We start from the raw sequence: 27,309 nt of genomic DNA, 5'->3' as shown, positions 1-27,309 counted from the left end.
ATGGTGGTGACTGGTGAGTCGATTGCTCCAATCTTTGCTTTACATTTTAAAGAATTTTTGAGGTTTTTTGGGATTACGATAGGGTTCGAGATGTCTGATTGTAGAAGGGAGTGATGTAACAATTTGTGTTAAGGAATCGAAAGGCAAAGAATTAGACAGCTCTCCCTCATCTCAGAAGGAACAAAAGTTGTTTTCCGGGAATCTTAAAAAAGAGAAGAAGCATTTAAATCTCGTAGTTTAATTAGTATAACCTTTATTTATGCTCTTTAACTGGGTTCTTAGCTTTTCCTTGATTTGACCTTGGTGTAGAATTTGTGCTTTTTTGCGAAAACTTCTCTCTCCATCTAGATATGCTAACTTATATGTATTAGACTTTTCACTGTGCTCTGTTGCCTTCTTACTGTGTGGAATCCATGTTTATAGCTTTCTTTTTGTCTTTATTCTTTTAGTAACTTTTTTAGTTATTGAACTTGATCAAGGTAAGTCCAGTCCTTTTTAACCATCTTCTTCTTACTCTGATTTTAACTTTTTTTTTTTTAACAGGTACATACCTGGACTTGACAAAGGAAAAGCAATGTACCTTAATTTTGTAAAGGCGGAAACATCAACTCCTTGTGGTATACCAATCAGAGCTGTCCTCACTAGTTACTACAAGAGCAAGCATTTCCAATGTAGACCTTATGATCCATTCAACGACTTAACCAGTCCGATCCAAACCATCCTTTGTGAAGACAGCAACCAAAGCATGTACTGTCAGCTACTAGCCGCTCTGATTCAGCGCCACAAAGTGATGCGTTTGGGAGCTGTCTTTGCTTCAGCGTTTCTCCGTGCAATCTCTTATCTTGAGCAGAAATGGAGTGAGCTCTGTGAAGACATCCGCAGTGGTCGTCTGAATCCCATGATCACCGATCCAGGGTGCCAAACCGCAATGTCTAGTCTTTTAACGTCGCCGAATCCAGAGTTAGCTAGCGAGATCGAAGAGATCTGTAGAGGCTCGTCGTGGAAAGGGATTCTGTGTCAGCTCTGGCCTAAAGCAAAGTTCATCGAAGCAGTAGTGACGGGCTCCATGTCTCAATACATACCAGCACTTGAGTTGTTTAGCCAAGGCAAGATTCCATTGGTTTGTCCAATGTATGCTTCCTCTGAGACTTACTTTGGAGTCAACGTGGAACCACTCTCCAAACCATCCGACGTTGTTTTCACTCTCTTGCCTAACATGTGCTACTTCGAGTTTATCCCTCTCGGCAAAAACGGGACACTCTCTTTTGACCTCGACGACGATGAGCAAGTCCCCTGTGATAAAGTTGTTGATTTGGTCAGCGTCAAACTCAGTCGCTACTATGAGCTGGTCGTCACAACTTTCGCAGGTAAAGAAACGTCCTTTGGTGTTTTAATCAATCAGGGTTTCCGACTGGTTGATGATTGTATCCTTTTCTTACTCGAACAGGATTGTACCGTTACAGAATCGGCGACGTCCTTCAAGTGGCGGGGTTCTACAACAGGGCACCACAGTTTCGGTTTATCTGCAGGAGAAACGTGGTTCTAAGCATCGACTTGGACAAAACCAACGAAGAAGATCTGCACAGGAGCATAACGTTAGCCAAGAAGAAGCTTGGTAGCAAGGCGTTGCTTTTGGAGTACACGAGCTACGCGGACACCTCATCGCTGCCAGGGCACTACGTGCTCTTCTGGGAGATCCAAGGGAAGCTGGAGCCGAAACTGGTGGAAGAGTGTTGCGTAGCGGTTGAAGAAGAGCTGGACTATATCTACAGACAATGCAGGACGAAAGAGAGATCGATAGGTGCGTTAGAGATAAGAGTGGTGAAACCAGGAACGTTCGAGAAACTGATGGATATGATTATAAGCCAAGGAGGGTCGTTTAATCAGTATAAAACGCCGAGATGTGTTAAGGCCAACAGTGCAACGTTCAAACTCTTGAACGGACTCGTAACCGCTTCTTTCTTTAGCACTCGTGACCCGACTTGGGTCCCGTGATCCCCACGAGTCTCAATCAATGGCCAAATTATACACTCTTTCTCTCTGTAACTGTAATAATAAGCTGTTCTATATCTTGATACAAATTAATATTATCACAACTCTGTTTCTTCCGCTTCCGGCAGAAGCAATTCTGCTGCATATATAACAACAACACTGTGAATAAAAAAAAAGGCTACATTTTACAGAACCGCACGCGTTGTGTGACTTATGTCTAATTAAAATATAAAATATAGAAGGTCATCTCATTTGCAAGAAGCGCATCTGGTGTAGTGGTATCATAGTACCCTCCCACGGTACTGACCAGGGTTCGATTCCCTGGATGCGCATGTTCTTCCTTCCTTTTTTCAGCTTAGTATATTCCCAATACTTTATTTATTCCATCAAAGATTCTTTCTATATACATAACTTTGTCGGCAGGGTAGATGAAAGGGCTTTTTGATAGCAGCAAAGCGTGTTCCTCCTACTAGTTTGTTTAATTATCCTTTGTTCCCAGTCTATCTTTCTTAGTTGTTTTTGCTTTCCTTTTGGTTTAATTTTGTAGCTCGTCCTGTCTACGTTCTTGAGAATTGTTTTTATGCTATATATACTAGTTTATGACATTCGAACCTCTTATTTGGTGAAATGTAGAAGTAGCCCCGAGATATAAAGATTTTTTGTTTGCACATACGTGAATCAAACGAGATAACACGGAAGATGATACATAACAGATAGCGTAAACACAAAGGATAAACTCAACAGAGAATCACTGGAGGACTCGTTTATTTTGGGTTGGGTAGAAAGGAAAAACTCAAAAGACAAGAAAGCAAAAAAAAACACAAAGTCTCTTACTGCTTGAGGAGGTCAACGACCTTAGCCCAAGCAGGTCTAGCAGTGATCTTGTTGACCCACTCGCTAACTTTAGGGCGAGACTCGAAGAGCTGCTTGGATTCGGTGGACATGAGGTAATGGATGGCAGGGAGGTGGTGAAGATCAGCCAAAGTGAAGCAATCGCAAGCGACGAAGGGAGAAGTGGCGAGCCTGGCCTCGTAGATATCCAAGACTTTAGCGAGCTTGGACTCGAGGTCTAGGACAGCGGCGGGGTCAGTGGTCATACCGAACATGCCTTTGAAGACACGCTCGAAGGCAAGCTTAGAAGCGATAGGGTCAAACTGTTGACCTTCAACTTGAAGCCAGATGAGAGTGGCAGCCTTGACCTTCTTGCAGCCAGGGCAGAATAGCTTTTCGCCTTTCTCACTGTATTCCTCTGCTATGTACTGTGTGATGGCTCTCGACTCTGCATCAGAATATCATATACATATGTATTAACAACAAATCAACAAACAAAAAAAACATATTTGAGGACTAATGATGTATGTATTAGCAGGATTAGGACTAAACTACCTAACGATGTATGTGATTAGATGGATCATTCCAAATCAATAAATAACGATGGATCGTAAATATATCATATGGTATATATCAACAACAAAGCAACAAAAAAAAAAAACATATTTGAGGACTAATAAGTAACGATGTATGTGATTAGATGGATTGTTCCAAATCAATAAATAAATAATAATAATAAGAATAATAATAATAATTACCGAAAATCGTCAAATCACCGTCCTGGAGAGCAGGAATTTGACCGAAGGGCTGAAACAAACAAAACAAAACAAAGAAGAAATGGTCAGATCAGATCTCTCTTTGTAATTGTATTTGTAATCAGTGGAAGGAAAAAAAAAGAGAAAAGGGTGGTGGTTGGGTATATACATACGTTGAGGGAGAGGAAGGGTTCTTGCTTGTGAGCACCGGCTCTCATATCGACGGGGATCAGCTCGAATTGGAGATCCTTCTCGTAAAGAGCAGCCAGGACCCGCATGGTCGCCGTGGACATGGGAACTCCGTGAACCTTGATAATACTACTTGCCATTATGAAGAAGAAGACTTGTTGGATCTGATTTTGTTGAAATTGGGAATGGGATGAAGAAGAATGATGGAACCAATGGTGTCTTTTATAGAAGGAGGAGACCAGAAGAAAGAAGGCAAAGTCGAGCTTGAATTGTTGTTATCAATTTCTTTTCCAGGACCAGAACCTTCTCTCACTCTTTTCTTTTTTTTTTTTTTTTTTTTTATTGCATTATTACAATCATGATTTATATCTATCTATAAACCAAAAACAAATTAATTCCCCCTCTACTATTTTTGTAAAACTTTTTTTTTTAGATTCATGTCCACTTAATCACATGAATTTCTATCATACAAATAAATTTCTATCCAAAATTATTTTTATAGCATTTTAGCCTTTAAAAGCAAACAAATCCTTCCTGTGTAATTAATTCTTGTTTCTCAAAGTGTAGATGTCATCAATGAGATATATGATATGATTAATACCACGAGTGAAATGAAAACAATAAAAAAAAAAAAAAAAAAAAAGTCTAACCTCTCGTAGAAACGAATATTTTGAGAAGACTCCTCCAAACTTTTTGAGGTGTGAACGTGCATATGTATTGTTATTGTATGGCTACTTTGTTATCTTATTACTAATACTAAACATTATAGGACAATTAGCGACGAATCCGGCCTTTTTTTTTTTTTTTTTTTTAATAAATCAGAGTGAGTTTGTGTAACCCACACCTTTTGACCATCTTCTCAATTCAAAATTCCTCAACACAAGAATCCTTCTTTCATCCGATTTTGCATTAAACTTACATTTTAATCCTATTTACCTCTCTATTATGAACAAACACAGTTAATTCGATGGTTTCAAAGATATTTCAGACATGTTCCCAACCTTCCAATACTTACTTTTTTGTTTTGTTGTAATTTAGAGGAGGGATCACAGTAACAGGTGGCTGATATTTTTGGCAGAAAAAGACAAGGGATTGAATTTTGTTCTTAATTATTATTCTTAAGCTGTTGAGATCTAAAGAAAATTAATTTAATCAATAAGCGTGATTAGTGGTTGGGCCATTTACATACATATATATACCCACCCTCTTGCTGCTTCGAGATTTAACCATTCCATACCTAAACCGGCAAACACATACGTTGACCTGAGAGACACAACAAGAATGATCATGTCTTTCAGAAAACAGAAGCGGGCTTCACACAGTTGTGATGCTCTAGCTGATACATCTCTCCACCGTGCACTGGATCATACTTGCATTTGTAGAAGCTGCAACAAAAAGAACTAATCAACACCCCAACAAAAATCAAACAAATTGCTGATCCGAGTTGGACTATATATAAAGGTTTGGTTTTCGTTCGCTTTACCTCCCATCCATCCCAATAATCACCACAGTGTTCTTCTCGTGTCCGAATGCCACTACGTATTGAGTTCCTTCAACCAACCGGAATTGAGCCACTGACCACTCCGAGCTGAAATACTTTGGCAACACACCTATATATGTGGGAAAATAGCAATGTTTCATGATGATGAGGATGACGTCTCAAAATGCTACCGAGAAACTCGTTTGGGGTTTAGGGTATGTACCTTTGAGTAATGATAGAGATGTTGACGGTGCCCAAGCAGAGTGAGTTGCATCAGGTGCCATTCGGGATGTGTCCTTCACTTGAGATCCGGAGTTGGTTTTCAGACCGAAAACATGAACAGTTCCTTTGTCACTTGAGACAGCTAACCATTGGGCATTTGACGAGAAGGCCAAACTATAAATCTCAGCTCTATCTGCACCTCTTCTAACCTGCATACATCACAGCAAACTGTTATCATCTCCAAACTAAGAGAGACGGCTGAGAAACTAGTGGATTTATTATTACAAGCTACGAATCAAATAAATGAGGAATGTTAGATTGAAAGCTACACATTTTCTTATGAGAACTACCCATGAGAAAAAGGGTGACTACAATCAAAGGAAATATGCAAGCGTAAAAGAGAGACAGTAAACTCTATGGGGAAAAACAACAGGGTTGCTTAGTCACAGATAGTAAGTAGTAATACATAAGACTCTTGGCGAGTGATGATTCATTAACGATTTATAAAGTTTTCATATCACTGACATCACTCAGCCTCTCAGGATTATATTCACAGTAACATATAAATGGGAGGTTTTGAGGTTAGAAGTGGTGCAGATAGAGCTAAGATCTATAGTTTGACAAAATCCCACAGATGACAGTGAAAACGCTATAATGTGTCGAATACAAACAGGTTCAAAACGAACTCACAATAGCTGGGTAAGGAAATCATCACACTACACTCCTGCAGAACAGATTCTTCTTAAAATCAGAAAATCTTAGTTAAAAGGGTTTACTTAGACTAAACAGATAAACAGAGCAAGGTTCTTAGACTGAGCTATGGTAGGTAGTATTAAATGCAAAAGGCCAAGGCTTTCAGGTGAAAAGAGTACCTCTTGCAACAAGGTGGCATCAGCAGTGTTGAAGACCCGAAGGAGAGTACCCTTGGAACTAGCGGTAGCCAAAAAGTGGCCGTCCTGAGTGAGGGCAAAGCAAGCAATGCTGGAGTCATGAGCCATGATGAACTTAGTCGTCTTATAAGGCGAGTAATGCTCGAGGCGAACTTGGCCCTTTTGCAAACCTGGGCAAACCAAGAGCATGGAAGCAGCTCCCTGAGAAACAGAGCACAGACCCTTGGGGTTTGCAGTGGTTTCGATCTGGTGCAACAGCTTAAGGTCGGCGAAGTTGTAGACAAAAACCTTGAGGTCGAGAACGACAACAACCCGATCCCTCCGAAGGCGAACAGAACGAACATGAGACCTGAAAGAGAGTTCTCCGATGCATCGGTTGAGGTGATCATCCCAAATCATGACCTTATTGGGAGGATACTGAGCACCAACGAAAGCCAAGATGTTGCTTCTGAAAAGCATCTCCACAACGGAAACACCACCACCGCCACGGTCATCAAAATCACGCCGGAAAATCTCGGTGAAGGGATCACAATTGAAGACACGGAAGCCGGAATCGGTGCCGACGGCGAAGGAGCCGTGGTCCTGGTTAAAGGAGAGGTGGAGCAAGGAAGAAGGTGTTGAAGTGGGATTGGAATTCTCAGAGGGCAGAGACATGGAGGAGAAAGAAGCATCTGAAGTGGTGGGATTGGGGTCCGGTGGCCAAGGGGAGGCGGAGACGGTGGCCATGGACTCTCCCTGGTCTGGAGATATCTCTGATTTACAGAGGGTTTTGTCGCTGCTTTTGCTTCCCGATGGCCGTCGTCCGTGCGTGATTTTTTTACCCCAACTGAAAACAATAATAATGTTTTAACCCTAGACAACTTAAAACCAAGTTAACAAGTAGTAATTAATACTACTACTTACTAGCCTATGAAACTTCAATTATTTCACAACTAGACCATTAATGTCATCAGATTACCATATCTTTAAGTAATTAAATAGTACTTATAACCACAATTTGTATATAATTTGAGTGGGTCTTTGACTCTTTTATTTCAAATCTGTGGGTATTATTGTAAGTAATAAAAACTTTGGGTAGTGATGGCAAAGGAGCAGAAAATATTCGATTCTTTTTTTTGCAATTTACACTAATGAAAGGGGGCCCAGGGGCATAAAGTAGCTAGGAACGAGGACCTACCACGTCATCAAATCAAAGTATCATATTCTTCACTTCTTTCTTCTTCTTTTTTTTTTTAGTATTTTTCTTTAATATCTCATCAGCTGCAAAACATTGGAGGAGTCGTCGCTAGTCTCTCTAGGCTTTCTCGAGGTCATTACAGCAATCAAACAAACAAGAGCGCGTCTAGGATCATGGCCACCGGAGATGAGAAATCGGTGATGGTCGTGGGAGTCGACGACAGCGAGCAGAGCATTTACGCCTTGGAGTGGACGCTCGATCGCTTCTTCGTTCCTTACGCTCCCAATTACCCCTTCAAGCTCTTCATCGTCCACGCTAAACCTAACGCCGTCTCCGCCGTTGGTCTCGCTGGTCCCGGTACGCCTCTTTCTTCAACCCCCTCCTCTTCGTTCCTTCTCTTTTAATTTCGGCATGACATATATATATATATATATGGTTGATTAGGAACTGCGGAGGTTGTGCCTTACGTTGATGCAGATTTGAAGCACACGGCTGCTAAGGTTGTCGACAAAGCCAAATCAATCTGTCAGACCAAATCGGTACGCTCTCTCTTATCTTGATCGTTAGCTAGAGAATTTTGGTCCTTTTCTTGGAGACTTATCATCATCTTCTCTCACATATTGATATGTATAATTGGACTGTCTCATAAGATTCTGAGGTTTCTTGGTAATATCATCAACCTCTACAAGAACATACGAAAGCTTCAGTAAAGCTCACTAGCTACTAGTACTAGGCTTCTTTTATGAGTTTCTGAATCGTTTATAGGTTCATGGGGCGGTGATCGAAGTATTCGAAGGTGATGCAAGGAATATCCTATGCGAAGTAGTAGATAAACACCATGCTTCTATTCTTGTTGTGGGCAGCCATGGATATGGAGCTATCAAGAGGTACCGACCGTGTCTCATCCTTAATTACTTACTTACTTAGCCCTTTAATCATCAAAAACAATAATGGTCTTGGTTGGGGCACAGGGCGGTACTCGGGAGCACGAGCGACTACTGCGCTCATCACGCTCATTGCTCGGTCATGATCGTGAAGAAGCCTAAGATCAAGGCTTGAAAAGCCCGTTCTTTTCTTTATCAGTCAAGAAAAGCAAAAGTCTCTAATTCCGCAAATTACAATTGAAATAAATAATAATCCTATAGCAGCAGCTTGATTGTAAAACAATTCAAGACAATATCACAGTATTTGTGTGTTGTTTTATCACATATACAATATTATGTTTTTTTTTTTTGGTATCCCTTAAGTTATATTACCGTTCAATAATTGCCAAAAAAGAAAACGTACATCTCTGCAAATTCGGTGTGGAAGACACCGAGAAGAAAACAATTGAACTAAAGAGAAAGAAGAAACCGGATTGTTTTGGTACTTGGTTTTTTAAAAGCGAACAGAACAAATTAGTTTGGTTATTGGATGAATGTTGTTGTTGGTTTCATCAGATGAATGGGATGGTTTGGATATGATATATCTGTAATCTGAATAAACTAATTTAATAAAATTATCCACAAAAACACACACAGTAGTAGAAAAAAGAAAAAAAAAACAAAAAAAAGAAAGAAAAGGAGAGTCCAATGTCATCGTTGTCCGGTTATGAACCACGTCATCTTTAAAACAGGTCGGACGAGAAAGCAAAGGATAGATTTGTAAAGAAGACCCCCCCCCCCCCCCCCCCCATCGGAGAGAAAGAGAAAGAGAGAAGGAGAATGATTTATCAATTGATTTTTGTTTGACATTTTTTTTTTTTTTTTTTTCTCTTGAGAACGAGATTTTCGTGGTGGGGGAGGATTTGGGTTACTGGTGGAGCTATGGCCGGAGCTACAGATTTGGGTTGCGGTGATGATCGCAGAATTGGTGACCAATCGGAGGGTGGATGTGGCCCTGGAAAACGCGGGAACGATGAGGATGGTTCTCCAACTCCTGTCGAAGTCTCATGCTCGATTTGCCTCGAATTGGTGCTCGACGATGGTGCCAGATCCAAGGCTAAACTCCAATGTGGTCACCTTTTCCATTTGGGTATTTACTTTTCCCCTCCTCCACCTCTCATGCCTAATGATCTGATGAATCCATGGTTGCTTAGCTATTCTTGTTAGGATCTTTTGTTCAATTCTCTCTAAAATGCTTGATTTTGACGATAGATAACCTATTGAATATGAGACACAACATCTATATACAAAGGGATTCCAAAAGTATTTAAAAAGGCTCTCTCCCCTTGCTCTGATTTGTTGATGATCCGGTAATATGATGTCCATATCGAGTTCTGACAATTGTGTTTACTACTTTCATCTCTTCTTAGAGATGTAATTTTGTGTGCTGCTGAATTTTTGCTTGCTACTTTCTTTTTGAAGATTGCATTGGATCGGCTTTTAACATGAAAGGAGCCATGCAATGCCCTAACTGTCGTAATGTCGAAAAGGGTCAATGGTTGTATGCTAATGGCTCTACTCGCCCGCTTCCTGACTTTTCCTTTGAAGATTGGATCCCCGAAGAAGACTTGTATGGTTTAACTTATCCCGAAATGGTATTATAATGCTCACTCCTTTCTGCTCTGCTGCAGTTGTGTTTTCTTTTCGTGTACATGACAACTGTGCTTTATATCATACAATCCATTGTTGATTCTCTCGACTATGTGAGATTGTTTACCCTAAAGTTGTGTGTCTGCAGCAATATCGGGTCCATTGGTGCCCGTTTGGTGAACTCGCTCAAGCAGCTTCTTTCCAGTAAGCCTACACCTTTCCCATGACTTTTTTTTTTTTTTTTTTTTTATATATTACCTCTCTTTGCTATGTTAAGGCAAAGATAATGTTAGCTTGACTTGACTTTGTTTGCTGTGTGTTTCAGGGAACTGGAACCTGCTACCACTACAACATGTAAGTCAGTCAGACGCCGATTGATCTCTCTATATGATCCTTTTCATTATGTCTAGGAAACTGTTGATAATATCAGAAAGCATTTCTCTTTCCTTAGATCATAATGATTTCCATGGACACCACGCCGCTGCTGTCAATCACTCGTATCTTGCTTACGTTGGACCGGGACCGAGAACTAGCGAGAACAACAACACTGATGATCATCCCTCCTGGATCAGCCACCCTAACGATCACTTTCACCAGCTTGCTGTTGCTCCCCAGTATCATCATCATCATCATTCCCCATCGTTTTCTCTACCCGGTGCTCATGTCGTTGATGGTGAAAATGACTCTTCAGCAGCACGTGGCATATCTTACCCACACCCATTTCTTTTTAGTCACCGGTCAGTTATTTTGAACTCCATATTGCTCTCAAACCTTTTCGCAGAGTGGTTTTCAATATTTTGTTTTTGGTTGATTTTGGGCAATGTAGGTCTAATCAAAGAACCTCACCCTCACCAGCAATTAACAGTCACCAAGGAAGTAGCAACCAAATGCGCGAACACCTTCACACACAACATCATCATGTTTTTAATCATCCGAGGCAACATCATGCCAATGGTCCTACTCTCGCATCGCCTCTCATCTCTGTGTCAAGAAGGGGGGGATTACCAGCACCACCGCCACCGATGCAGGATCAGAACGTTGGATTCTTTGTTTATCCACCACCAGGGGGACACCTTGAACCAGAAACCGATCAATTTCATGGTTGGGAGAGAGATTGGTTTCCACATTTCCCTGTCCCTTCGAATCACCGCGCAATCTCTAGCTTATGGCCGAGACACTACTGAGATCAGAAGTTGTGTGTCTGAAATCTGAAGTCGCCTGGAAGAATTCTATCAGGCTTATGAACAATGTATAAAAGAAAACTGGGGACTTGTTTGATGGATCAAAACTTGTTTATGATGTAACTATAACTGGTTTCCAATGTACATTGTGAGCTTTCCAAGAATCGTTGTTGTTACTAATTAATTACACACAGGAAGAATCTTGCCAAAATTCAGGAAGATAAGCTAACCCTAGTTCCTGGTTGGATGGAGGCAAGCTGAAGAAGGTTCCACATAATTCAAGGTGAAAAGAATATACGTCTTTAAGGGAGGGAGGTGTGTTGCAGCAACTCAGACACAGTTGTTGAGAATATTAATTTCAAAAGAAAGCAGAACATTATTGGACAAACTGAAAAACAATCAAAGCGATCTGAGATTTTGTTTGGAACAAAGATACAAAATCTTCCATGAACCTTTTAACATCACTGGATAAGTAGCAAACTGAAAAACAGTAAGGAAAGCGTTTTGAGGTTCTTCTGCATTGAACAAGATACAAATCTTCCCATGAACCTTATTAATTCTTCTCCGGGAATCGAATGAAAAAGCAAATATGGATGAGGATTGTAGACTAGTGATGGGTGTGAGTCCCATCCCCGGCATCTTCACCTTTCCTGGAAGCTGCTCTTAGTTTACGCTGCTCCTCCTTGTATATCCTGTTCCTTCTTTGAAACTGCAACAGGTGCATCATAATAAGACATTATGAACCACCCACCTACTAGTTAAAAATAAGCTCACTGCATATTCATACCTAAGTAAAGGAAGCAGCACTATTTTCAGTAGTAGCAACAGTGTTGCTTATTACAGAAACAGTAGCATCAAAAGAGAAGAGATTCGCCTTTTTAATTCGAGAAATAACTAATCTATATACAGACAGAGTAGATTTAAACGAAGAAGAAGACAAGCAGCAGAGGATTCTGATGAGAATCGTAATCTAGAGGCTAGTTTGTTACTTACACATAATAACTCGGAGTTCAGTTCGTAAATTACAGAACAAGAGGAAACAATCCATATGTCAATGAATTAGTAGAATATAGGCATTAAGGAAGCCATGACGAATTTGCAGACACCGATGCATCTAAAATTCAAACGAAAGCAACTCGTTTTCCGAAATGATGGTCGACCTGATCTAGGATTTGCCAACCATGGGATCTAGACATAAGTATGAATCAGACTGATCTAGAAACGGAGAAAAAGGAATCGCGGGGTACCTCTTTGGAATGGTGGAGACACTCGAGGTAATCTTCACGGAGAAGAGTACAATCTTTGGGCTCTCTGCAATGAGACATACATTCACTGAAATCCATCCAGAAATCGTAGCATCTCCCTTTGTTTCCTGTGATTCCCCATCCCGACGCCATTTTTGTCCCTCCCAATTTTCCTCCAGTCCAGAAAGAAATGTTTTCGTCAAACTTCAACGAAAACGCTTCGGTTCGGGTCACCCGATCCATCCATCCCCTTAATGGACTTTCAGTTAGTGGGCTATTATTGAGCGGCCCAGTTCAATTTTAATCTTTTTTTTTTTTCATTGGCGGCACTTTCTTTTGCCCATGTTTATACGCCCCTTCCCTTAGTGGGGCCCAGATGATTCGCGGCAAACTCTCCAGTGTGCGTGAAAGCACCATACACCCGCATACGTTTGACTAGTCAGACCTATACTCAACGAATCAGAATTGAGAGATCAATGCTCGTCGCATCGCTCCCACAAAAAAAAAAAACCCACTAAAAGCGTCGAGACTCGAGAGACGGAGGTGATTGACAGTACTAGTAGTAGTCATACCAGAGAGACTAGCCTCTGCTGCCCAGCCTACACTATAGAGAGAGAGAGAGAGAGCAGTCGAGTTTTCCGTACGACAACAATGGCGGTTTCTTCACCGACTTCGTCTTCTTCATCTTCGGAATCCTTGCCTCTGCCTTCCTCTAACTTCGCCTCGCTTCCGATTATGGCGATGAAGAAGAGAATCGTCGAGAAAACCTCGAGAATCGCGTCACTCTCATCGTCGGCGACCCCGGATGCGGTACGTGCCTCCGTTTCTTTGTTTCTCTTATTCTTCTTCTTCTCTTTATACTCTCTTCTGTTCCCTTGATCGCTCGGAGACGAGTTTCTCTATCTGCGTTTCTCTTGGTCTATAGAAATACTCTGTGTGCTCTTAGGGTTTCTATTTCTTTCTTTTCTTTCTCCTCGTAGGGTTTTTACACACAAGATTTTGAATGTTTTGGTTGTTCATTTGATTCGTTTCTCTCTTACGTATAAAATCGGAATTAGTAACAAAACTAGGGCCATATATTAGCTTCCCTGCGCCTTTAAACTTGTAAACTAACTGGATTGGTTACTAACTGGATTTCCTATTCATTTTATCCTTAGTGTGGTTGGTTACTTTGTCCTTGTTTGTTTCAGGGAAGAGTTCACAAGTTCCACAGTTCCTTCTGGAAGCAAACATGGCTCCCATTTTGTGTACACAGCCACGGAGGTTTGCGGTTGTAGCTGTTGCTAAGATGGTTGCTAAATCTCGCAACTCTGATTTAGGTGGAGAAATTGGTTACCACATTGGCCATTCTAAGATTTTGACCCAAGGGTAACTATCTCATTTTCTTCATCTTCTACGTACCCATATTATACAATACAACAGTGCCTCCTTTTATGTTTCTTCTATAGTTTTCGGGATATCTGATGATATTTGGTTTTTTTTTCTTCCTTTATTGATGACTTTTATGCAATTATTCTCTTCTTGTTGCATGCACTGCAGGTCCAAAATTCTCTTCAAAACTGCTGGAGTTCTGTTGGATGAAATGCTAGGCAAAGGGTTGAATGCACTCAAGTACAAGGTTATCATTCTTGATGAAGTCCATGAAAGATCTGTGGAGTCCGATCTTGTTCTTGTCTGTGTTAAGCAGTTTCTCATGAAGAACAACGACCTCAGGTTGTAATCCTTTTTCCTTAACATTATGTACTTCTTTTACTGGTTTTTTAAACTGTTCCACGTGCTTGTCTTTGCTGATAGAAGATTAGTCAGTTTTATACTATTCCGATTCAACAGTGTTATTTACCTACAACGTTCGTTTTGAGAGGTCCCGGTGATGTGATCTTTTTACAGGGTGGTCTTGATGTCTGCAACTGCTGATATAACGAGGTACAGAGACTACTTTAAAGAACTTGGCAGGGGTGAACGCGTTGAAGTAGTTGCTATTCCTAGCCCTGACCAAAGAAAAATCTTCCAGAGAAGAGTATTATATCTTGAGCAGGTTATGTCTTTTGAGATTTGTTGCTCTTTATGACACTATCTAATTAATTTCTTCTTCTTTTTGACCGCAAGTCTTTCTAAGCTAATTGATTGTGACACTGTTCGTGTAGCAGGTTGCAGGATTGCTTGGTGTGAGTACTGATTTGTCAGCTTACTGTCCTGGTCCAAGTCCTTCTTCAGCTGATACTGAGATCAAACCTGAACTGCAGAATCTTATTCATGATCTCATCTTATATATCCATGAAAAGGAACCAGACATTGAGAAGAGTATTTTGGTTTTCCTTCCAACATACTACTCACTTGAGCAGCAATGGTATCAATTGCAACCGTTTCACGCATCTTTTGAGGTTCACATATTGCACCGAAGCATTGACACCGAGAAAGCCTTGGCGGCTATGAAGATATGCAGATCCCGACGCAAGGTTTCTCTTTTAACTTTCCATGTTTCTTCTTCCTTGAGTGATGTGCATTATTTTTGTGTCCCAATGGTGAGAGGAACCCAACTGAAATCTAAATAACTAGAGCATATATGTTTACAAGTGTAGGGTGTTGAATTGCTTGTGTGTTCAGACATCTTTTTGTTGAGCATACGGGTTAATTGCGCCCGCTGGTGTATTTTTCAGTAGTTGATGAGATGATAAAATTGTACCTTCCATCTCAGCTTCCCTAAATTAGACTAGAGGACTTATCATATTATTGTGGAGACATCAAACTCGTAATGATGCAATGAGTTGCAACTATCATTTTGTGACTTCATTGATTTCATAGTTATATAAACTTTCCAAATTACTGTTCTCAGGTAATATTGGCTACAAATATTGCGGAATCTTCGGTAACAATACCCAAAGTAGCGTATGTCATTGACTCGTGCCGGTCTCTGCAAGTGTTCTGGGATGGACTCAGAAAAAGAGACGCAGTTCAGCTTGTTTGGGTTTCTAGATCTCAGGTATTGCTGTAATTCACCATTTATGGAACAAAAATGGATGTCCTAACTTTTGTTTCTTTTGTGAAGTTATAGGCTGAGCAACGTAGAGGGAGGACAGGTCGAACATGTGATGGTGAAGTGTATCGCCTGGTGCCGAGTGCGTTTTTTAACAAGCTTGAAGAACATGAGCCCCCAGCTATTCTTAAGCTGTCATTGAGACAACAAGTTCTCCATATTTGCTGCACAGAATCCAGAGCCATTAATGACGCAAATGGTAATATTGTTAGAATTGTTTAGACAATGCTTGACTTCTTTTTAAATAGACGATGTCAAACTTGGGTTAGCTAATAAGGATAGTCAGGTTAGCTAGGTCTTATGCTACTGCAGAAGTACCTATCACATAAGTTCCTATTATATGTTCATGTCTGGTGTACTCTGTAGATATGGTTAACAATGAGGTACCTTAGATGAAGCTAATGGTGGGAATATTCATTTCGTTATTCGTAAAGAGTGAGTGCATGTTTGCTTTAGAAATACAAGAGATAGAATCTAAAAGATAGTATCCAAAATGTTTTTGCGTCTGGCTAATCAGACTCCGTCAGTTGAATTGAGTGTAATTCTTTTCTATATCTTAGCGTTGCTGGCAAAAGCTATGGATCCACCAGAGCCAGATGTCATTGATGATGCATTAAGTATGCTATTAAGCATACGAGCATTACAGAAATCGCCTAGGGGTCGTTACGAGCCCACATTTTATGGACGGTTGCTTGCTAGCTTCCCATTGTCCTTTGATGCATCTATTCTGGTCGTCAAGTTTGGTGAAATGGGAATGCTAAGAGAAGGGATTCTGTTGGGTGTCCTGATGGATACCCAACCGCTTCCTATCAGTCATCCTTTTGGAGATGATTCACTGGTATGTCCTATTGGTGGATTTATCTGCAGTTCTGCACGTCTTTTAGATCATGATATTCATCATCTACTACCCCTATGTCTTCTTTTACAGTTTCTAGAGTATGTTGATCACTATTTTGGTGGTAGCAAGACCATTTCTGGTGGGCGGAGGGAGGTGGTACTCATGGCAAACTTTTGTGCTTTTCAGTTTTGGCAGCGTGTCTTTAAGGTAAAATAGTTTTGCCATATTCCCAAGGATACCAGCTTCTATTCTTGATGATCTTACCAATGTTTCTCTCCTTGAAGGACAAGCATCGTCTTGAAAACTTGAAACAACTTCTGTCAAAAGAGAAAGACAAAGATCCCAAGTTGAAGTTTTCTGAGATGGAACAAGAATGGTGTGATCTCCACAATATTATCCCGTCATCTTTCCATCATGTATCTGAGATGTGTAAGTTCGTGGCACTTCTTCTATTCTTTTTTATGGCTTTCCCATTTTACTCATGAAAAACAATTTTAGAGACACTTAAACATGCTAATAGCCTGTTTTTAGTCTCTTCCTTTTCTTCTAACCTTTAACTAAAATTTTGCCTGTTTTACAGATGAAGATACACTTGGCTCATTTCATCGTTTCAGACCTCAATTCATCAGTTCTTCTGATTCTCTAAAAACCTATTACAATCCAAATGAATTTGATCACACATGCTATATTGAGTGCCAACCCAGTGAAGATATATATCTACACTCTGAGGAGGAAAATAACAATCAATCACCTCCTGAAGTAAGAAAATGTGTATCGGTGCCGTTTGTTCCTCCTAACGCATTCCAAGCTAATGCTATTGCAAAAACCATGGCCAGCATAATCAAAGAGGTATTCATTTGCCAACCTTGTCTCGTGTATTTACTATTGGCGTACATGCTTTTCAATCTTCTCATTGTGTTCAATTTTTCAATAATAAGAGTGCGAGAGCTGGAAACAATGTTTCTTCTTTACAGCATATTGATGTTTTACTGTTTCCATTTGCCATAGATAAGAACTCAGGGCACACCATCTGAATCTGATAATGACCATGGAGCAATCGAACCTGAGGATTACATTGAGAATGGAGAGGCCCCAGTCCGTGTATATTTCCTGAATGGATTTTGCAACCGTGGTGACCAGTGCACGTTCAGTCATACTCTTCAGTCAACAAGACCAGCCTGCAAATTTTTCGCGTCATTGCAGGTGCATTACGTTACCATTCTAGTTGGGGTTATCTTTAGTGTCTATGCTAATTTTTCGGTTTTGCAGGGGTGTCGATATGGAGAATCGTGTTTGTATTCACATGTCATGCAAAGACGGACAAAATCGTACTCTCCCCCTCCCCAATGCCTTCCAGAAGGAGATGACTCTTCCACATCGCCTCTGCTGGATTTGTTTCCAACTTCTTCTGAGGGGTGTATCCTTGTGTTTGATGACTCTGACATGCATTTCACATCAAGTATAGCCAATAGGTATCCGTCCTGGAAGATACTCTCCACATCATCTTCATCAGAGACGCTGTTTTGTGATTCATCACTTGCAGACGCAAGAATCTTCTGGGGTCTGAATCATCCCTACCAGACCATCATCTCAAAAGCAGGAGGGGAGAACCCAATCCCGTGGAAGGAAGTGAAATGCGTGCTGTGGTTCCTTAATCCAGAAAGCTACGCTGAAACTCCTGAGAGACAGAAAACTATTCTGCAGAATTTCTTCGAGTACATGGCGATCAGAATACTTGGTGATAATCTTTACGAAATCCGAGTAATTCTCACAATGAACAACGTCAGATTCTCACTCTTACAGGTAAAAAGAAAAGTCTTGTTACATCAGCACTTTGATTGTGTATTTATCTACTCCATTCATGTTGTTTTGTGCATTTTTTGTTTTTGAAGGTGGAGAAAGTAGCCAGAGACAGCTTCTTCTTCCTTGGAGAGTCTTTCCCACATAACTCAATAATCTTTGGTGAATTGCCAGACACATTAACCATCCAGAAGCCTATGCTAGTCTCCAGACCAACCTCTTATGTCTTTGATCTCCATCCCCCTACTAACACCCAGTTTGGTGTCTGCACCTCTCTTATTCACAACAAATGATATCTTAGGTTAAAAAGGAAGAAGAAACAAAAAAAAAAACTCTACCTTTGGTCTCTGTCTATATAGTCATCATAGGTTTTAATCGCCTTTTTTCTATCCTAGATGTCCTCTAGTCTCATCACGAACGCGATGATGTGAATGGCCATAACCATGTTTAGACCTTTCAATTCTTGTGATAGGTACTAATTAGCGATCTCTACTATTCTATTTCTATCTGTAGTCATATTGGCTTTTATTTGAACCAGACTCATAACTAACCCTGATGATGTTTTTTTATACCAGAAGTAACGCACGTAAAAAAAATGTGGTTAGGTCGTGAATTTGGGTTAACATCACTGGCCTCATTCGTTTTTAATGCAAACACACATCATAATAATAAATGCGAATTAACCGGTTTAGATTACGATATTGGAACCGGTCCTTTTTCCTTGGTATTGAATGAAATGATTTAGACCCCCCAGGTACGCTATTATTGTAAAAATGTAATCCATGTCTCCACGTTCCAATAATATCTTGTAAAATTTTCCTCTTGCTTAAAGAAAAACAATAATCAAATTCATAAACATTAAATGATTAGGGGATCAAAATTAAGCTTAAAGAATTACCAAGTCCAAGTGACTTTTGATACTCTCTTTTTTTTTTTAACTTTCATTATTGCTTCTCACCTTTATCTTGCTTCCTCGGCAACCCTCTTTTGGTTAGCACCTCGTATATTCAACCATCACAGTTTAGAAAATAAACTATTATTCATGCTAGGTCCTCTTTATTGTTTTACGAAACAGTATCGAAATTTATACTCCCATAAATAATTTTGTTACACATGCATGTATCTAGTTGTTTTTAGGGAGGTAGTGGTAGTTTTTACACCTTCACTAAAAATAGTAAAAGAAAGAAAAAACAGAATTCAAAACAAACACCATAGCAATAGCATAGATGGCTAATTAAATCCATCGATATAACGCTTAACCGTTTGTAATGATTACTACAAGAGAACGAACCGCCTGATATACTACTACTCATAAACTTAATTTTCACGTCCTAAATTAAAAAGGTTAAATGTTAATCACATAGGCTCCTTAGTCTTCGTGTGTATATATAAGATCTCTCTATCTCTCTCTCCCTCTGTATCTACTAAAACATCGTCCCAATTTCATAAAAAGTAGCGTTTGGATCGAAATTAAGAAGATGACTTCTTCATCTATCTCATTTACTCTTCTTCTTATTCTTCTTCTTGTTATTGCAGTAAGCCCAAATTCGTCGTTAGCCTCCGGTACTAGGAACAACACAGAGGACAGCGTAACGCGGTACAGCACATACGTAAGAAACGCGTGCAGCGTAACGCAGTACCAGCAGCTCTGCGTCCGAACGCTATGGCCGTTTGCAATCGTGGCGAGAAACAAGACGAGCAAGTGGACGCGAGCTAGCGTTGCGGTGACGATAACTGACACGAAACGGATCTTGAGAATCCTGCTGAAAACGCGGGGTTCAGCGGCGGACGAACGCGAGAGGATCGCGCTGTCGGACTGCCGTGAGCTTTTCGTGGACTCATTGGACAATCTGTACAAATCACTCGCCGTTCTCCGGACGCTGAACGCCGACGAGTTTCAGCGGCAGATGAGCGATCTCGCCACGTGGCTGAGCGCAGCGCTCACGGATGAAGACACGTGTCTCGATGGGTTTGAAGAGACGTCGAGTAGATCATGGACGGTCAGGATGGTTCGGAGGAAAGCTACCAAGTGTATGCAATTATGCAGCAACGCGCTCGCTCTACTCAACAAGCTTTCTTACGATGGCTTGTAATCTACTCCTCTATTAATTACTTAATTATTTCATTACAACTTTATACAACAAATCATACAAACATATTGTGATTATATATATATAACATGATTCACACAAATTATCATGAATTTATGATTTCATAATAGTTAATTGAATTTCCATTTGGCCTCGGTTTATATTATTTATTACTCTTCTGCAAATGTCTCTTCTTCTTCTTCTTCTTCTTTTTTTTTTTTTTTATAAAAATTGTATCGAACTAGTTTTTGTTGTTGTTGTCAGTCCGTAAGTTTGGTGACAAGTATGATAAAAGAAGATTTCAGGAACATTATATTTAATGCTTTGTTATTTATTTATTGCACAAGTTTATTTTCTTCATTCCACAACCACAATAAATAATAGGGGGGGGGGGGGGGGGGGGGAAATACGAATGTATTCATTACATTTGTTTTTTTTTTTTAATAAAAATCATTGATAAATACAATTTGGGAATTTTATTTTAGCATTGTTCAATAGATTTGTGGAATACTACTACTATTATAATAGAATAAGAATGTGAACATCATAAAAATTTCAATTATTGAGGCGAATAAAAACTCTACCGTCTACGTTAATAAATAAATAAAGGCTTATAAAGCCCAAATATTAATTTAACGGGTTTTGATAGTTTATAATACGTAGGCCTACATTTAGCCCAAGATGCGTTCAACGAATTTATCAAATTATATATCAATCATGTAATTAAAGCCCGAGATGGTTCTGAAAATAATGTTAAAATTATTTTTTAGAAACGAGAGAAAGGACGACAAAACACTGAAACCGGCAAGTAGATGTCTCCTTCGTATGTACTGTATTACAAATTGATGATTACCGGATGTTTTTTTTTCTAAATGATGATTACATAGATATGTGTTGGGTAATGATTGCAGTAGAAATGTACGTGAGTCGTGTGACCAAAAAATAGTACTAGTATAATTAATACTAGTTGTTGGGATTCTTAACTTATTAGGGGATGCAATTGCAATGCAAGTGAGTTCAATGAAAGCGTATTCAAGAATAATAATTAAGACGTACATTGCACATAATAATAAGAAATGCTAAGAAATTGTCAGCTAACTAAAAGTCTAAAACTAAAACTAAAGCAAAAAATAATACTAATATATAAGTAAACGTTGTTGGCTCGATCGAAAAGGGGGAGTGCAGAAAACGTGGGAAATAATAGATGTACATGTGGCGTTACCTGACTCAACGTTGCTTCATGACCAAGTAGTTTAGTGCCCCCCCCCCCTTCCCTGACGTGCGTGCGACCCTCCTCCTCTCTCTCTCTCGTCGTCGTCGTGGTCACTTTCGTCATTTCCGTTGTTGTTTTTTCCTGTCTCACTTTTCTCCCTTCTTTTGGGTTTATTAGATAACTTTAAACTATCTAAAAGTAAATAATGGAACTATAGATTCGTCTTTTTTTGTAAAAACAATTTAGGGTTTAGCGGAGTATTAGACTATATTACTCATATATAAAATGGAAATTATGTTCTCTTTAATACCAAAAAAAAACACAACATTATTTTTTTTATTTACTCCAGTTATTGTAGCATTTCCCATTACATTATGTTTTTGCATATATTCAAATGCGAGTCCACATATTTAAGTAATACAGTGTTCGTTACTGAATGTTTTTTGCTCTCTTTTCTACAAAATAAAATAAAATAAAATATATGTTTGTCTTCTTCCATATAACTACAACAAGTTTCAGTCCAGAGATGCATGATGATCAAATTGTCAAATATGCTTGTTTATAAAAACTGTCAATAAACGTTTTAGTACGAGAATATTTCATAAATGTTAAATGTGTATATTGCTTCTGTTAGGTGAATAATAGTGTATAACTAATGGTGGCAAACAAAAAAAAACCAAGAAGAAAAATAAATAAATAAATAAAGAACGTTGAAATCACTCAAAGTTGTCATCAAATTTGGCTTTGGGTGAGACAAATTAGGCGCGCTTATTGATTTTCTTAGACTATACTACTGCTTTATTATTATTAACTCTATAATACTTAACTCATAGACTCAAATAATAATAATAGTATCTCGTTACATATTTTTTTATGTGTTAGTATTGTCTACAGTTTCCAATTCATAAACTTAAAAGAAAACTTAATTCATTTGTTCTTAATGACAATGAATACAAAAAATTATATACTACTAGTAATTAATTTATGCAAAAAGTCTATATATATATATAAACAAATGCAAAGAAAAAAGTGAGTAGTTGCCCAAAAAAAAAAAAAAAAATCAAAAGTTATTTAATTAAATTCATTGATTCACAACAAGTAATAAATACATAAGCCGAAGTTAACTGTTTAAACGTGGGACTATTTTGAAACAAATCATTAAATTTTGTAGTAAAAGACAACAATTATTTATTTTATTTTTTTTAAAAGGAAAAGAAAAACTGTAATTGGTCAAAGAAAAGAGAATAAATCAGTGTCCGTTTTTTGGAAGAATCCGTTTTACTTTTCAAATCTGTAAAAAACGCCTTCCCTTAAAGAGAGAGAGAGAGAGAAGAAAGCCAAAGGGAAGGAGGGGCATTTAGCCGTAATTAACTGTGAAGAAGGAGGGCTAATTACTAAAACATCTCTTTCTACTTAAATACATAAATATCCCTCAAACACTCTCTCCCGTCTAAAATTAAAAAAAAAAAAAAAAAAAAAGATCGACTCAGTCTCCGGCGAGTTCGACTCGGAAACACTCTCCGATTACTTCTCATCTCTCTGATCTCATTTCTCTCTCTCTCTTCTTCGATCCCTTTCTTGTTACCCGTCGCTGATTCTTGATTTGATTTCAATCGAGGAACGAAGATGGGGTCTGAGCTGACAAACCGGCGTCACGAGATTGAACAACGAGAGGAAGCGGAGTCTTACTATCCGAGACCGATTAAGCCGTGGTTCGTAGCGATTCGTCCGATCCGTTACATGCTCCGAGAACAGAGACTCGTCTTCGTTCTCGTCGGCGTCGCGATCGCCACGTTAGCCTTCACACTCTTCTCCAAATCATCCCCGAGCCAACCCATCCCTTACGACGACGCCGATCCTCTCGCCGGATACGGAATGCGATCGTATCAGCCGACCATCGAGTACACGAGCCGGATCGGATCGGCGGGGGGCAAAATTCCTCTAGGTCTGAAACGCAAAGTGCTAAGAGTGGTAGTGACCGGTGGAGCCGGTTTCGTCGGGTCTCACCTGGTGGACAGGTTGATCGCGAGAGGAGATAACGTGATCGTCGTTGACAATTTCTTCACCGGGAGGAAAGAGAACGTGATGCACCACTTCAGTAACCCCAATTTCGAGCTTATACGCCACGACGTCGTAGAGCCCATCCTCCTCGAGGTTGATCAGATCTATCACCTGGCGTGCCCTGCCTCACCTGTCCATTACAAATTCAATCCGGTCAAGACTATCAAGACCAATGTCGTCGGTACGCTCAACATGTTGGGTCTAGCCAAGCGAGTTGGTGCCAGATTCCTACTCACCAGTACCAGTGAGGTCTACGGAGATCCTCTTCAGCATCCTCAGGTCGAGACTTACTGGGGCAACGTTAATCCCATCGGTATATTCTCTTCTTCTATTCCCATCATCGGCTCTCTCTTTATTTCATTTTGGGTGTGTTATAAGCGGCGCACGTTAGCAGATATTATTATTATATACGCTCTCCGCTCCTCTCAGATCTGGCCAAAATCATTTGAACAGTAAAGTAGTGGGCTCCGTTCTATCGTACGGCTCTGAGACGTGTATCCCATTATTTTTTTGACGCTTTTAGCCCTCCCTTTTTCATTCCTTAGATTTTTTTTTTTAATTTTTTTTAATTTCCGTTCTGGAGTAGTAGATGGGAAAATTGTGTTGTTAAATTTCATAGAGACTGTGTGTGAGTGATAATGGCAAATTGGAACAGGTGTTCGGAGTTGTTACGACGAAGGGAAACGTACGGCGGAGACTTTGACCATGGATTACCATAGAGGCGCTAATGTTGAGGTTAGGATTGCCCGTATCTTCAATACTTATGGCCCAAGGATGTGTATCGATGACGGTCGTGTGGTTAGCAACTTTGTTGCCCAGGTCCGTTGGTTTCTTTTTTTCTTTCTTTCTTTCTTTCTAATGGTTTATAATATAAATGAATCAATCAATGACTAACTTGTAGTATTATACTAGTGGTGGTTAATTTAAGAGTAAATGATGATGATTGTGTAGGCCTTAAGAAAAGAGCCTTTGACTGTTTATGGTGACGGTAAGCAGACAAGGAGTTTCCAGTTTGTCTCCGATCTGGTAAAATTCCTTTTACTTTTTCCTCCTAAACTTCATGATTAGATAAAAGCAAGCAACAGTTCTATTCAATATGTAGCCCCTACTATACTGCTTCAAATTTTGCCAAGACAACATCATCTTTTTTGTTATTCAATTGTTACTTTCGTGGGGTATACTTCAGTTTTGGCATGGTAAAAAAAAACAGTCTATCTTGATAATGTTCAAAGATATATATAGTCGGTACATACAATAAGTGGTAGAGAAATGATCTTTGGAGTTTCGATAGGGAAGTCAAAACCACTTGTATATTTTTGTTATTTACAATTTGGCAGATATTGCAATCTCTCTAGGATATGATTTGTGACCGAGATTCACTAACTTGAGATGAAAATGGATAAATTACCTGAGGCCACACTAAAAAGGCTTTAGTTGTATACAATGTCACATCAACTCTAGGGATGGATGGGTATCAATCAATAACATGGGACCAAAAACACATCTCTCAGATACCATTGTCCTTTCTTTTTGTCTCTCTATTACCTTGCATTGTTGTTTATTATTTGCCTACTGATGAGCTTGAATGTGAATATTATAGGTGGAGGGTCTGATGAGGCTGATGGAGGGAGAACATGTCGGTCCATTCAACCTTGGTAACCCTGGTGAATTTACCATGCTCGAGCTCGCTAAGGTTCACCCTTTTCTCTTCTTACTTATATTTATATAATATGATATGATTTCCTAAAGTAAAGGCATCTGACCCTAATGAGTGAATTGGTGATGTACAGGTGGTTCAAGAGACCATTGACCCGAACGCAAAGATAGAGTTTAGACCAAACACAGAGGACGACCCACACAAGAGGAAACCAGACATCACAAAGGCCAAAGAGCTTCTTGGTTGGGAACCAAAGGTGGCTCTACGCCAAGGACTCCCACTTATGGTCAAAGATTTCCGTCAACGTGTCTTTGGCGACCAAAAGCAGGATTCTTCCACCACCTCATCATCAACAGAGTAATTTGTAGCCCGCTTTGCCTCTAGAAGACAGACGGGAGAGGAGGGCCTCGTTTCTTTTCGTTTTGTTTTTGTTTTTAATTTTGATTTCCATTTTGCTATTCGCGGCAATGTAGTGGAGATTGGACCTCACACCAATTTTAAACTTTATTCTTTTTTTTTTAATATAATGCTATCACCTTAGTCTGGTCATCTGGTGCTTTGAACATGCGAACAGGTAAACTGACCACAAATGAGAATTCGGGACAAACACCCCTTAAAGATCTTGTCAAGTAGGACATAAACGAAAAAGTGACTCACAAGTGTTTGAACTTAAAAAGATACTACTACTACCTACAAGAATTTATCACTTTCAGCACAAACAAAAGTAACATACATGCCAATGCCTCTTAAGTGTCTCTCTCATTTTCTCACTTTGGATTCCTGAGGACGATAATGACTGAATCTCCACGTAGAAACATCTTGCTTATGAAACGATCTCTGTTGACCGGAAGTGCTTTCTTCTTGCCTTTTCCAGTTTTCGGAACCTAAACAAAAAACAAGGTTCAATTGAGCGAGGCACACAAACAAATTTGTAGACAAAACTGATTTCAAGAGAGATTTTGTTTACCTCTGTCCACATCTCTCGGACATTTTCAAGAACCATGTTGCAGTGTCTGTCAAACGCCCTCACTCGCCCAAGAAGTTTCCTGTTGTTACGGCAATTGATCAACACCTGAACACAAACTTGACTTCGTTAAGAAGCTGCCATTTCAACCACTCTTTCATATGCATTGATTGTCTTTACTCTTTAACATATGGCTTATATAAACAAGGAAGGAGTTGTTACTAAAAGAAGTTCAAAAACATCTAACCACTTAGTACAACACTATCTATATATATATATATATATATATATATATATATGTCTAATGAAGCCAAAGTTCTCAATACATCTCCTCCACCTAGAGATCTCTAATATAATAATAATATACCTGAGTGTTATTCTTCACGCTCATCATAAGAACAGAGAGTGGCCCAGTGTTGAATTCCTCTTCCTCGGTCTTGCCCTGCTAAAGTAAGCACAGTATCAAGCATTATGACTAGGCGTAACATACATATGAGGAGAGAGTATACAACAAACCCTAAGAGTACCACCAGGTAAGACGATGGAATATATAACAGTAACAAATCGAAACAAGAGATGAAAACAAAAAAAAAAAAACAATTCTCTACACTAAACACCAATTAATCGCTGGGCGGAACAAAATCAACTCAATCTATAGTGAAACGGGTTTAGCAAGAACTCAAAGAACTAACGAGTAAGGCGATTGCTGAAATAAGGGAAACAACAGTAGATGATGAATTTAGGGTTTATGACAGCGACCCGAAGCTTATTGATAATCGATAAAAAAAAAAAAGCAGTATCGAGAAGAAAGCTTACATTGGTATCCTCCTCCATTGGCTTACTGCGACAAATCAAGAGAAAACGCAGTGTGAGACATGTGTCAAATTGAGTTCCATTAAAAGAAAAAAAACGGAGACGATGCTTAGAACCGTTCGAGACAGATATAAAAAGATACCTCATATTGTTTTACGGCGACTTCTTCTCGACCGAAACCACACAAGGAGAGGAGATCGTAGAAATTAGGGTTTTTGCTTTCACCTGATGATGATAGATAAATCTCGCTTTCGTTTTCCACAGATCTCTCTCTCTCTCCTCTCTCAATCAGGAAGAAGAACTCGAAACTACTTGTCGGGCCGGCGGTACCAGATTATTAAGTTAGAGGCCCTTTTCAACTTGTT

At 39.5% G+C, this 27,309-nt stretch overlaps 9 protein-coding genes, 1 non-coding gene and 1 pseudogene across 14 annotated transcripts; 7 read left to right on the top strand and 4 right to left on the bottom strand.

Annotated features, from left to right (window-relative positions):
- Nucleotides 1-543: 543 nt before the first annotated feature.
- On the top strand, nucleotides 544-11,394 carry LOC104783362 (E3 ubiquitin-protein ligase RFI2). Of its 2 annotated transcripts, none has more exons than XM_087511286.1 (7): nucleotides 544-1,288; nucleotides 9,229-9,549; nucleotides 9,882-10,054; nucleotides 10,198-10,253; nucleotides 10,375-10,403; nucleotides 10,501-10,786; nucleotides 10,876-11,394. In XM_087511286.1, the coding sequence occupies exons 2-7, from the start codon at nucleotides 9,342-9,344 to the stop codon at nucleotides 11,231-11,233; spliced, it is 1,110 nt and encodes a 369-aa protein (XP_087367412.1). In that variant the 5' UTR covers nucleotides 544-1,288; nucleotides 9,229-9,341; the 3' UTR covers nucleotides 11,234-11,394. The 2 variants fall into 2 exon arrangements, with proteins under 2 accessions (XP_087367412.1, XP_087367413.1); XM_087511287.1 differs by lacking the exon at nucleotides 544-1,288 and adding an exon at nucleotides 9,672-9,769 and having other exon boundaries at nucleotides 9,059-9,549.
- Nucleotides 575-2,096, top strand: LOC104784525 (putative indole-3-acetic acid-amido synthetase GH3.9). 2 transcript variants are annotated; one of them, XM_087511283.1, is made up of 2 exons: nucleotides 575-1,367; nucleotides 1,464-2,096. In XM_087511283.1, exons 1-2 carry the CDS (start codon nucleotides 575-577, stop codon nucleotides 1,544-1,546), a joined length of 876 nt encoding a protein of 291 aa, XP_087367409.1. In that variant the 3' UTR covers nucleotides 1,547-2,096. The 2 variants fall into 2 exon arrangements, with proteins under 2 accessions (XP_087367409.1, XP_087367408.1); XM_087511282.1 differs by having other exon boundaries at nucleotides 1,448-2,096.
- TRNAG-CCC (transfer RNA glycine (anticodon CCC)) lies at nucleotides 2,254-2,324 on the top strand. Its single transcript has one exon. It is a non-coding gene; the product is annotated as a tRNA-Gly (tRNA).
- Nucleotides 2,640-4,500, bottom strand: LOC147946437 (glutathione S-transferase F8, chloroplastic-like). The gene is made up of 3 exons (XM_087511288.1): nucleotides 3,752-4,500; nucleotides 3,582-3,630; nucleotides 2,640-3,271 (listed from the first exon to the last, which is right to left on the bottom strand). Exons 1-3 carry the CDS (start codon nucleotides 3,905-3,907, stop codon nucleotides 2,823-2,825), a joined length of 654 nt encoding a protein of 217 aa, XP_087367414.1. The 5' UTR covers nucleotides 3,908-4,500; the 3' UTR covers nucleotides 2,640-2,822.
- On the bottom strand, nucleotides 4,857-7,362 carry LOC147946436 (autophagy-related protein 18a-like). The gene is made up of 4 exons (XM_087511285.1): nucleotides 6,342-7,362; nucleotides 5,471-5,678; nucleotides 5,251-5,377; nucleotides 4,857-5,152 (listed from the first exon to the last, which is right to left on the bottom strand). Exons 1-4 carry the CDS (start codon nucleotides 7,083-7,085, stop codon nucleotides 5,062-5,064), a joined length of 1,170 nt encoding a protein of 389 aa, XP_087367411.1. The 5' UTR covers nucleotides 7,086-7,362; the 3' UTR covers nucleotides 4,857-5,061.
- LOC104793762 (universal stress protein PHOS34) lies at nucleotides 7,538-8,774 on the top strand. Its single transcript, XM_010520184.3, has 4 exons — nucleotides 7,538-7,893; nucleotides 7,981-8,075; nucleotides 8,302-8,423; nucleotides 8,508-8,774. Exons 1-4 carry the CDS (start codon nucleotides 7,710-7,712, stop codon nucleotides 8,593-8,595), a joined length of 489 nt encoding a protein of 162 aa, XP_010518486.2. The 5' UTR covers nucleotides 7,538-7,709; the 3' UTR covers nucleotides 8,596-8,774.
- Nucleotides 11,395-11,586: 192 nt separating the features above from the next.
- On the bottom strand, nucleotides 11,587-12,696 carry LOC104783358 (NADH dehydrogenase [ubiquinone] iron-sulfur protein 5-B). The gene is made up of 2 exons (XM_010508506.3): nucleotides 12,478-12,696; nucleotides 11,587-11,939 (listed from the first exon to the last, which is right to left on the bottom strand). Exons 1-2 carry the CDS (start codon nucleotides 12,625-12,627, stop codon nucleotides 11,838-11,840), a joined length of 252 nt encoding a protein of 83 aa, XP_010506808.1. The 5' UTR covers nucleotides 12,628-12,696; the 3' UTR covers nucleotides 11,587-11,837.
- A 310-nt stretch (nucleotides 12,697-13,006) lies between these two features.
- LOC104783357 (DExH-box ATP-dependent RNA helicase DExH8-like) lies at nucleotides 13,007-18,674 on the top strand. The gene is given in 15 exon segments (XM_087511271.1): nucleotides 13,007-13,237; nucleotides 13,240-13,284; nucleotides 13,665-13,842; nucleotides 14,014-14,187; nucleotides 14,362-14,509; nucleotides 14,622-14,930; nucleotides 15,308-15,454; nucleotides 15,527-15,707; nucleotides 16,069-16,346; nucleotides 16,437-16,553; nucleotides 16,631-16,775; nucleotides 16,927-17,195; nucleotides 17,355-17,549; nucleotides 17,616-18,149; nucleotides 18,239-18,674. Coding segments are annotated over 15 exon segments (3,033 nt in total). The 5' UTR covers nucleotides 13,007-13,125; the 3' UTR covers nucleotides 18,440-18,674.
- An 848-nt stretch (nucleotides 18,675-19,522) lies between these two features.
- Nucleotides 19,523-20,382, top strand: LOC104783356 (pectinesterase inhibitor 6 pseudogene; annotated as a pseudogene). Its single transcript, XR_015597400.1, has one exon. The product of XR_015597400.1 is annotated as a pectinesterase inhibitor 6 pseudogene (transcript).
- Nucleotides 20,383-22,724: 2,342 nt separating this feature from the next.
- On the top strand, nucleotides 22,725-25,716 carry LOC104783355 (UDP-glucuronic acid decarboxylase 4). The gene is made up of 5 exons (XM_010508504.2): nucleotides 22,725-23,823; nucleotides 24,166-24,329; nucleotides 24,462-24,536; nucleotides 25,111-25,203; nucleotides 25,301-25,716. Exons 1-5 carry the CDS (start codon nucleotides 23,076-23,078, stop codon nucleotides 25,526-25,528), a joined length of 1,308 nt encoding a protein of 435 aa, XP_010506806.1. The 5' UTR covers nucleotides 22,725-23,075; the 3' UTR covers nucleotides 25,529-25,716.
- Nucleotides 25,717-25,747: 31 nt separating this feature from the next.
- LOC104783354 (uncharacterized) lies at nucleotides 25,748-27,306 on the bottom strand. 2 transcript variants are annotated; one of them, XM_010508502.3, is made up of 5 exons: nucleotides 27,087-27,306; nucleotides 26,948-26,972; nucleotides 26,499-26,576; nucleotides 26,135-26,239; nucleotides 25,748-26,051 (listed from the first exon to the last, which is right to left on the bottom strand). In XM_010508502.3, exons 1-5 carry the CDS (start codon nucleotides 27,089-27,091, stop codon nucleotides 25,935-25,937), a joined length of 330 nt encoding a protein of 109 aa, XP_010506804.1. In that variant the 5' UTR covers nucleotides 27,092-27,306; the 3' UTR covers nucleotides 25,748-25,934. The 2 variants fall into 2 exon arrangements, with proteins under 2 accessions (XP_010506804.1, XP_010506805.1); XM_010508503.3 differs by having other exon boundaries at nucleotides 26,499-26,573; nucleotides 27,087-27,296.
- Nucleotides 27,307-27,309: the final 3 nt, after the last annotated feature.

The sequence above is a fragment of the Camelina sativa genome, chromosome 4 (assembly GCF_030686135.1).
Source record: "Camelina sativa cultivar CO46 ecotype springtype chromosome 4, ASM3068613v1".
In the NCBI taxonomy this organism is placed as follows: domain Eukaryota; kingdom Viridiplantae; phylum Streptophyta; class Magnoliopsida; order Brassicales; family Brassicaceae; genus Camelina; species Camelina sativa.
Note: the sequence above shows the minus strand (reverse complement) of the source record. Positions and strands in the feature narration are given on the sequence as shown.

Coding starts and splice junctions, on each gene's coding strand:
- LOC104784525 (XM_087511282.1), top strand. CDS start 575: ATGTACCTTAATTTTGTAAAGGCGGAAACATCAACTCCTTGTGGTATA. Junction 1,368..1,447: donor GGTCGTCACAACTTTCGCAG/GTAAAGAAACGT, acceptor TTACTCGAACAG/GATTGTACCGTTACAGAATC.
- LOC104783362 (XM_087511286.1), top strand. CDS start 9,342: ATGGCCGGAGCTACAGATTTGGGTTGCGGTGATGATCGCAGAATTGGT. Junction 10,254..10,374: donor GCTCAAGCAGCTTCTTTCCA/GTAAGCCTACAC, acceptor TGTGTGTTTCAG/GGAACTGGAACCTGCTACCA. Junction 10,787..10,875: donor CCATTTCTTTTTAGTCACCG/GTCAGTTATTTT, acceptor TGGGCAATGTAG/GTCTAATCAAAGAACCTCAC.
- LOC147946437 (XM_087511288.1), bottom strand. CDS start 3,907: ATGGCAAGTAGTATTATCAAGGTTCACGGAGTTCCCATGTCCACGGCG. Junction 3,631..3,751: donor AACCCTTCCTCTCCCTCAAC/GTATGTATATAC, acceptor TGTTTGTTTCAG/CCCTTCGGTCAAATTCCTGC. Junction 3,272..3,581: donor CGGTGATTTGACGATTTTCG/GTAATTATTATT, acceptor ATTCTGATGCAG/AGTCGAGAGCCATCACACAG.
- LOC104783355 (XM_010508504.2), top strand. CDS start 23,076: ATGGGGTCTGAGCTGACAAACCGGCGTCACGAGATTGAACAACGAGAG. Junction 23,824..24,165: donor GGGCAACGTTAATCCCATCG/GTATATTCTCTT, acceptor AAATTGGAACAG/GTGTTCGGAGTTGTTACGAC. Junction 24,330..24,461: donor TTAGCAACTTTGTTGCCCAG/GTCCGTTGGTTT, acceptor ATGATTGTGTAG/GCCTTAAGAAAAGAGCCTTT.
- LOC104783358 (XM_010508506.3), bottom strand. CDS start 12,627: ATGGCGTCGGGATGGGGAATCACAGGAAACAAAGGGAGATGCTACGAT. Junction 11,940..12,477: donor GTCTCCACCATTCCAAAGAG/GTACCCCGCGAT, acceptor CACCTGTTGCAG/TTTCAAAGAAGGAACAGGAT.
- LOC104793762 (XM_010520184.3), top strand. CDS start 7,710: ATGGCCACCGGAGATGAGAAATCGGTGATGGTCGTGGGAGTCGACGAC. Junction 7,894..7,980: donor CGTTGGTCTCGCTGGTCCCG/GTACGCCTCTTT, acceptor ATGGTTGATTAG/GAACTGCGGAGGTTGTGCCT. Junction 8,424..8,507: donor GGATATGGAGCTATCAAGAG/GTACCGACCGTG, acceptor GTTGGGGCACAG/GGCGGTACTCGGGAGCACGA.
- LOC104783354 (XM_010508502.3), bottom strand. Junction 26,577..26,947: donor CAATGGAGGAGGATACCAAT/GTAAGCTTTCTT, acceptor TGCTTACTTTAG/CAGGGCAAGACCGAGGAAGA. Junction 26,240..26,498: donor GCGTGAAGAATAACACTCAG/GTATATTATTAT, acceptor GTTTGTGTTCAG/GTGTTGATCAATTGCCGTAA.
- LOC147946436 (XM_087511285.1), bottom strand. CDS start 7,085: ATGGCCACCGTCTCCGCCTCCCCTTGGCCACCGGACCCCAATCCCACC. Junction 5,378..5,470: donor ATCTCTATCATTACTCAAAG/GTACATACCCTA, acceptor CCACATATATAG/GTGTGTTGCCAAAGTATTTC. Junction 5,153..5,250: donor ATTATTGGGATGGATGGGAG/GTAAAGCGAACG, acceptor TTTTTGTTGCAG/CTTCTACAAATGCAAGTATG.